This window comes from Rutilus rutilus (assembly GCF_951802725.1).
Source record: "Rutilus rutilus genome assembly, chromosome: 1".
In the NCBI taxonomy this organism is placed as follows: Eukaryota; Metazoa; Chordata; class Actinopteri; order Cypriniformes; family Leuciscidae; genus Rutilus; species Rutilus rutilus.
The window spans coordinates 37,618,823-37,626,897 of NC_140209.1; the positions used below are offsets into that span (position 1 = coordinate 37,618,823).

General features: G+C 38.0%; 2 protein-coding genes across 3 annotated transcripts in view; both read left to right on the forward strand.

The window, feature by feature from the left end:
* Positions 1-261: 261 nt before the first annotated feature.
* The window catches only part of fam83ga (family with sequence similarity 83 member Ga), a gene marked incomplete at its 5' end in the record, with an annotated part of 17,189 nt that continues 9,375 nt past the window's right edge, over positions 262-8,075 (forward strand). Inside the window, 2 exons of one of the 2 annotated variants that reach the window (XM_084425504.1) lie at positions 262-720; positions 1,406-1,573. In XM_084425504.1, the coding sequence (XP_084281630.1) occupies positions 262-720; positions 1,406-1,573 (627 nt within the window). Of the gene's footprint in view, positions 721-1,405; positions 1,574-2,429; positions 2,467-8,075 lie in introns of those variants that run through there. The other variant, XM_084425503.1, reaches the window with a different exon arrangement.
* Positions 1,680-8,075, forward strand: part of LOC311300898 (uncharacterized protein) — a 10,338-nt gene continuing 3,942 nt past the window's right edge. The window contains exons 1-4 of the mRNA XM_084425556.1: positions 1,680-2,836; positions 4,354-4,435; positions 7,206-7,449; positions 7,997-8,075. The exon at positions 7,997-8,075 is cut by the window's right edge and continues 784 nt beyond it. Coding sequence (XP_084281682.1) covers positions 7,257-7,449; positions 7,997-8,075 — 272 coding nt within the window. The 5' untranslated portion in view covers positions 1,680-2,836; positions 4,354-4,435; positions 7,206-7,256. The remainder of the gene's footprint in view (positions 2,837-4,353; positions 4,436-7,205; positions 7,450-7,996) is intronic.

Below are 8,075 nucleotides of genomic sequence, written 5' to 3' on the forward strand. Positions count from 1 at the left end.
TTCTTTTACAATTGGTTGATAGTCAGTCACGTGACTGAGGTGTTTGCGCTTACCTGTACTTGCATCTGTGAGTGACCTGCAGAACACACATTCATACTCTTGACAGGATCAACTAGATGAGCTGAAGCGAGAGAGCGCGTGCCTTAGTTTTTGTGTATAATATTTATTTAACATTGTTGGTTAAAATATTTGACCTAAACTTTTTCAATTACAAAAGTATAGTCTACTTTTAAATGCAGTTAAAAATAACGTAAATAAGTAATGGCACTGTCACAGGTTCAGTGCCTTGATGACAATCACATCAACTTGCGCACTAACGAGTCCAAGCCGGAGTTCTTTTACAGCGAGGAACAGAGGGTCGCGCTGGAGACACTCATACATGACGGACAGGACGCCTTTGAGGACTACATCAAAACAAAGAACATCCGCTGCTTTCTATCGGACCTTGAACTTGAGAGGATTCTCAACACTGTGGAGGTGTATAGCCCGGGTTCCCACGATAATAACGCTGAACTATACGGGGAAAGTGATGGGGAAGATATTTCCCTGCAGTACTGGCCCGACCGCTCGGACTGCTCGATCCCACAGCTGGACATCGGGTGGCTGGATCGGGTGTCCTACCGCGGACTGACGCGTGCCCAAGTGTACACTCAACCCCCTTATGAGGGTCAGCCACATATTAAAGAGGTCGTTAGAAAAATGATCGGCCAAGCACATAAGGTAGGGGATAGGCTAAAAGTTATATATGATTTTGTGCTTTTTGTTGTGACTCACCTCTGGTGAATAAGACACTGATCAAAGTCCAGTGAACATGTAGAGATCTACACTTGTGCTCAATCACATAAAACAGGCTTATGTCATTATTAGCCCTCTGAGTCGTAAGGCTGGGTACCTACTGAAACTTTGACTCTTAGAATAATAAAGTGAAATTTTAAAACACTTAATATAACGATATATATAGGCTACATATTAAGTAAATAATATAGGCTAATCAATAATAACAATTAAATAAACAAAACTAAAATTTATATGTACACATTTCACATTGAAAATTTGACTTTCTAAATCTAATTTAAATAAACTACGTTTTGTCAGATCTTGCCTCTTTTTTATTTTAATTTTGTTTATCACAAATGACTATGCTGATAATATAATTTGTAATAAAGAAAATACATGATTGGACTCTACAGCTTCTATTTGGGATAGTCCTCACAGTGTCCCATGCACTTTTCCAAATCTGCTGTTGTGATTAGGTTACTTTGAATACATTTTTCAAGAATGTCCAGTTTTTCATCTGTGTGCACAGTTTTATTTGCATGAATTAATATTTGGATTACAGTATGTTTTTGACAGATATATTACAATGTGCTGTCTTCCCCCCCTCTAAATGCTTGTCCCTTTGCAGGTTATTGCAATTGTCATGGACTTGTTCACAGATATTGACATCTTCAAAGATCTTCTGGATGCAAGCTACAAGCGGAAGGTTGCTGTGTACATTATGCTGGAGGCCACTGGAGTAAAACATTTTCTGAGAATGTGTGAGAAAGCAGGCATGCACACTGGACACCTCAAGGCATGTCACAATTAATATAAGAAAATCATTTGACCGTCAATTTAAGATTAAATATTTATTAGCGGAAAAGGAAAATATTATTAAATGCCTGCAGTTTAATGAGTAGAAACAACCGAGAGATAACTTAAGTTCTCCAAATCAGAAAGTCTAATTTTCCAAACCGCCTGAGGCAACTGTGAGCGCTTATGACTCTTGATGCTCTTGTTTTGAGACTGAAGGATTTCTGCTGATGATAAATAATTTTGCAACACATTTTTGAAATAACATAAAATCTTATACTGTATCAGTAATAGTAATGGATTTATTAGAATGATGTGTGTAGTGTTTATACCAAGAATTTTTACAAATATATTTAGGCTACTTTTGTTCTATTACAGAATTTTATATGTGAATCGGTTGACCTGAATATTTGAGGTATTAGCTTTTGTCTGTGTATCACAAAGGCACCACAAACCCAACAGCAAACAGGAAATACTGAAATGTGAATAGTGATAAAGGCATGATCACAAAAGGCTCGTTTCAGCAAGAGCATCAATGTGCATAAGTGTGAAAACATTGCAGAGATGTGATATAAAGGAAAAATTGTCCTTCTTGTGTGTTTACTTGCTAATGTGATCATATACTAATAGTCTGTCATTGATGAAACCAAGTCAAACATACAGTGTGTCAGAAACTATGGCCACATTCACACAGCAGCAGAATACAGTTGTCAGTCCTGTATTTGAGTCCTTAATACGGTTACGTTCATACACGGTTATTTACAGAGAGCAACAATCGCTTTCTATAACTGAACTCACATCTGTACAATTTCAGGACTCACAAATGCATTCTCGGAAAACCTCCACTGTGTGAACAGATCCGGACTGGACAAGTTGCCTATGACGTCATACAGTGTAAGAGAGTTGCTCTGTGATGCACAAACGCGCGTCTACCGTGTTTTACGGGTCATGTGTGGTTTCCCTTTCGGTAACTTATACTGACGGAGATATGAGCTGTGTGTCATCTGAAGGTTTCAGATCAAGTCACTGTTGTCATTTTTGTGTTCTACACTCTAAGAAATATCTGTTTATTAACAGTTGTATTACTGTATATTTTTACAGAAATTGTCCATAGAACGTCATTTACGGGTGTATTTCTGTTTATTTACGTTTCGAATTGCATTATGGGACTTTGATCTGTGCTGCAACTGCCAACTGCCGTGGCCAGAGACGGACGTTTTAAGCAGAACGCCAAAAAAGAATTTGCAACGTCTGCCTTTCAGCGGTAAGTAAAATTTTTTTGGAAAAATGTATATTATCCAAGTGACTGTTTTATTTGCAGTAGTTTTAAATGTTATATTGTCTGGGTTCATCGTGTGTGACGTTATACCATTTTGAATTTCCGTTGGCTATTGTTAACTTTAACGTTAGCTAACTTAATGTTCGTGAGCTGCTGTTATTAACCAGCGCTTGGTTAGGGAGATTAAAGAGCTGTTTTTTCTCAGAAGATTTAAAACTGACCAGGTTTGAGTGAGTTGTTTTTTGTAATATTAGGTCAGACTCAGAGCCAATTATCATCCCTTATTTGGTCATGTCCCGCTTCTCCATTCTTTGCGGCAGTGGGTCTGTGTTAATTTACGGAACTATTGTCAGTATTTTTTTTTTGGAGCGGGAGATTTTGACTGCTGTTTGAAAAAAAAAAAAACACCGCGTCTCCTCTGTATGTGTGAACAAGCTGGCTGTGAACGTGCAAAAGCTTCATCTCCAGCTCCACTTTGCGTGTAAAAGGTAATTTTGAAATGTCATAGAAGTTAACGTTAGTGTTTTCTTGGTTTTGTAAGCTGCAAACGTTAACTGTTAAATGTTCGGTCGTGGTTAAGACAGTGTTAGTTAACGTTAACGTTGATGTGCGACATCAGTGGTGTCTTTTGGGGGGCTGAACGTTAAATGAAGGCTCTCTTTTAACGTAATTCTGGGCCATTTTGAGTGAGCGAAAACCCTAACTAAATCCAACATTAACGTTCGTTAGTAAGGTTAAATTAACTTGCTTGCTGCAGGCAGGTCTGTCATATCTGTGTGTGGCTGTTTACACAAGTGATGATTTTGCAGAAAAATATATGTTGGAAGAGTAATGGATTAATATATGACAAGAGTGCGCATTAAAAAATCTGTATCATTACAGGAGTTTTCACCTTTGTAAAAAAAAAACTACACTTTTAATCATTCAAACTTTGATTTTCATGCTCAAAGTTCATAAAAGAAACATTGATTCTAGTATTTAGCCAAAAATATTCAGAAAATATTATACATATAGAGATTATCTACCTACCCCTATGCTGTAAGTTATACATTATTGCAAAACAAAATAGATTTAGCACAAGACTGCTTCAATTACTGGCATGATGTCCATAACTTGTAGTTTAGCTCTGATAAAGTTGTAAATAGTTGTTAACAAGAGGGAAAAAAGTTGTAAAAAGGTGAAAATTGTAAATAGTTTAGATTGTAAAAAGTTTTGTAAAATGTAAAAAGTTTTCATAGTTTTCTTTTTGATTCACTGTCTTATTTGTTTGTTCCAAATGAATTTTTTATAGAAATGTAACATTTATTTGTATAAAAGCAATCAAACAAATAGTAAAAAAAAAAAAGTGAACAGTTACAACAACGGAGAGACAGTTCTGTATGAGGCGAGGATGGTGTCTGTGTGTCGGCGTTGCGCCACTGTTGTAGAGTAACGTTATTTGAATGGAAACATCAAACTAACGCACATTAAACTTACATTGTGTATGTACTTTTTGTTTTCAGATGAACTACTGTGAGTGCCAACGGATGACTCCCTAAAAACCCCGCAGCCTTGCTTACCAACCTGTGCACCTCCTTTCTACTGGTACTTCTATGAAATCGTTTATTTATTTATTTATTTATTTTTATTTTTTATTTTTTTAAGAACTACTAGTGCCAACAGTTGAACAGATGAAATCCTTTAAAGCCATGCAGCCCTTTTACACCTCTTTGCTATTGAGACATTTATGAGATCAAGATGAGATTTCTCATTTACTTGCTCTCATGATGTTTCATTGTGGTATCTGTGAGTTTATCAGTGCCTCAGTTTCAGACTATGTAAAGCACGTCAGGACCCATAGAAACATTAGCCGGGCAATTTTTCCATGTGGTTTTCCAGACTGTGGAAGAAGCTTTTCCTCTTACAATTCTTTAAATGTGCACTTGTCCAGAATTCACAGTGAAGGGAGAAAGCAGTCTTTTAATCGTCATATATCTGTGCAGTTAAAGTGTTCTTGGGAGTTTTGTGGCAAAGAGTGTGGAAGCATAAAATGTCTTGTATCCCACCTTAAGTGTCACTTGCAAGAGGGTCTTGAAGTGACATGTCCTTACAGTGGATGTGCAAAGACTTTCAAAGTCAGATCCTCTTTTACATCTCATTTATCAAGATGTCACAAGCAGTGTGATGTTACACATATTGCTCAAAGTCATATCAGTGAGACAACAGAGTATGCACCTGCTGATTCTGATAATGGGCAGCCAGACATTGATAGTGAAGTCCAAACAGTGCAGCAAGATAGAGACTCTCTCCCAGGGTCAACCCAGGATGGATACACTGAAAACATGGCTCTTTTTTTCCTTGGCTTACAGGCAAAGTATCTTGTCCCTGCATCTACAGTCTCAGAGATTGCAAGTGAAATGAGAGTACTTCAGGATATGCAGCATGAGTTTACTATGGATTTGTTTTCAGAGGGTCTCCAGGAATATGGTGTGCCTGATGAGGCATTACAAAATCTAGGGAAACGTGTTTATGAGCAAAGTCCTATGCAGGCCACACTACATGCGAGTAGTGGCACCTTAACCACACACCACAAAAGACTTCAGTATTACAGGAAAGTTTTTAACTTGGTAGAACCAGTACAAATAACATTAGGTCATGATTACAAAGGCAAGACAAAACACTTTCATTATGTTCCCATTTTAGAAAGCTTAAAAGCTGTCTTGAGCAATGAAAGTGTACGGCATCAAATTCTAAATCCTATTCATGCCGACGATAGCAAGCTATGTGATATTGGAGATGGCTGTGTCTCTAAATCCAATGAATTGTTTGCATCTGATCCGCATGCTCTTCAGATCATGTTGTTTCAAGATGCTTTTGAAGTCGCTAACCCTCTAGGGTCTGCTAGGCAAAAACACAAAGTTCTCGCTGTGTATTACACTTTGGGTAATGTCTATGCACACAACCGATCCACTGTTGACTCAATACAGCTTGTACTTCTTTGTCTGGAGAAGAACTGTAAGCTGTTTGGACCTGAGAGAGTTTTTGATATTTTGATGTCAGACTTGCGTGACCTGGAGTCAACAGGCATTTGCATTGAAGGGAAAACCTTCAGAGGCAGTATTGCGTGTGTCATTGGAGACAATCTTGGGTCCCACTATCTTGGAGGATTTACGGAAAATTTCAGCTGTGCAGAATATTTTTGTAGGTACTGTCACATTAGAAAAGAGGATTTTCAAAGAAATCCTCTTTCTACAGCCACAGAGAGAACGCCAGCTAGTTATAGGGAATCATTGATGGAGTTGGAAAATAACCCAGATATGCAAATGCACAAAGGCATCAAGTCAAACAGTGTTTTGAACAAACTGACACATTTCCATGTTTGTGCACCGGGACTTCCACCCTGCCTTGCCCATGATTTATTTGAGGGCATAGTTGACTATGATTTGGCCATGTACTTGCAGTTCCTAGTAAAAACAAGGAAGTGGTTCAGTTACGATGTACTTAACAGCAGAATTGTTAATTTTACAGGAGAGAGTCAGAACAAGGCTAATGTTCTGCGTAACAATGGGACAAAACTTGGGGGGCATGCTGCTCAAAATTGGTGGCTTCTTCGGTTCTTGCCAGTACTGTTACATGACAGGATCAGAGACCTTAAGGATGAAGTTTGGCAACTCATACTGCTACTTAGGCAGGTGGTTGAGCTTGTATGTGCTCCCGCACTGTCAGAATCACAGGTTGCCTACATGAAGGTCCTCATTGAAGAGTACATAGAAACAAGGCATCTCCTCTTCCCACTTAAAAAGCTTAGACCCAAACATCATTACCTTTTACATTATGCAGATCTCACATTACAGTTTGGGCCATTAATTCGCACATGGACAATGAGATTTGAAAGTAAGCACAGCTATTTGAAGAGGTGTATTCGGGCAAGTAAGAACTTCAGAAACATCACAAAATCCCTTTCAGAGAGACATCAGTTGTTGCAGGCCTACCAAAGCAGAGGAAATTTTTTCTCCCCTGAGTTGATCATGTCTGACTGTACAAGGTTTTACCCAGAGTTGTATGATACTCAGATTAAGGGTGCATTGAAAGCATTCAATGTCACATCATCAAATGCGGTAGTGACAGACAGAATTACTGTACGAGGCACATGCTATGTAAATGACATGCTTGTCATTTTGAGCTGTAATATTGGAGAGTTAATTCTCGGGCTGATTGCATGCATTGTAGTGAAAGAACAAAAGACTGTACTTCTTGTGCTTAGACAGAAAAAAGCAAGTCTTGATCCAGGTCTTGGTGTTTTTGAAGTAGAGAGTGAGGGTGGTATTTTTATTTGCAAAGGACTTGATGAGCTTCTTGATTACATTCCACTCAGACACTACAGCAGAGGTGGCAGACTGCTGGTTGCGCTTAAACACAGTCCACCATGGAGTCTGTAAGGGAGAAGATCAGAAGCACACTGCATTCACTGGAAGAAGAGCAACTGGAAACTACTATCAGAAAGTTGACAGATGTTGGAGTCACAAATCTGGAAGACTGCACATTTTTAAGTGCAGCAGACTTGGATGGGATTTTATCATCTATACAGTCCAGGCGACTGATCAGTGCATTTTCCTCAGGTATGTTATGGGCTTGATCAGACATTGAACAGTACACTCAATTCTTTAATTTAGTTAAATTCAAATAAGCTTTATTGCCATGATCAATCAGAAACCTATATTTTTCAGCTAATACTACACACTGACTTTTCTCCCCACATAAATATGGCAGTATCTGAGGATGAGGGGGGTGCATAAACTTGGGACACGTTATTTCTTTTTTCAAAAAAAAAATCAATCTTTCTCTCTCTCACAAGTAAGGCTGCTCGATTATGGCAAAAATCATAATCAGAATTATATTGGTCAATAATGACATCATGATGATTTAACATTACTCAAAGATTTCGGAAACATGAATTTATTGAACTTTTTAACAGTGGATTTCCTTGATCTTTAAATATAATTTAATTGAAAACAAAAAAAAGCTACAATTATCTTGTTTTCATAATCGTGATTGAAAATACAACTTTACAATTGTATTAATTGCCCAGCCCTACTTACAAGTGACAGTTTGTTTGCTATTGTTCACCTTTTGGAGTCCACTTTTTAATAGTTTTTTCCCCCCTAGTGTCTCAGAGCACATTGGATGTGTCCTGTACTCCCAACCTTTGTAGTGTTACCAAGAATCTGATGGAGATGCCAACTGT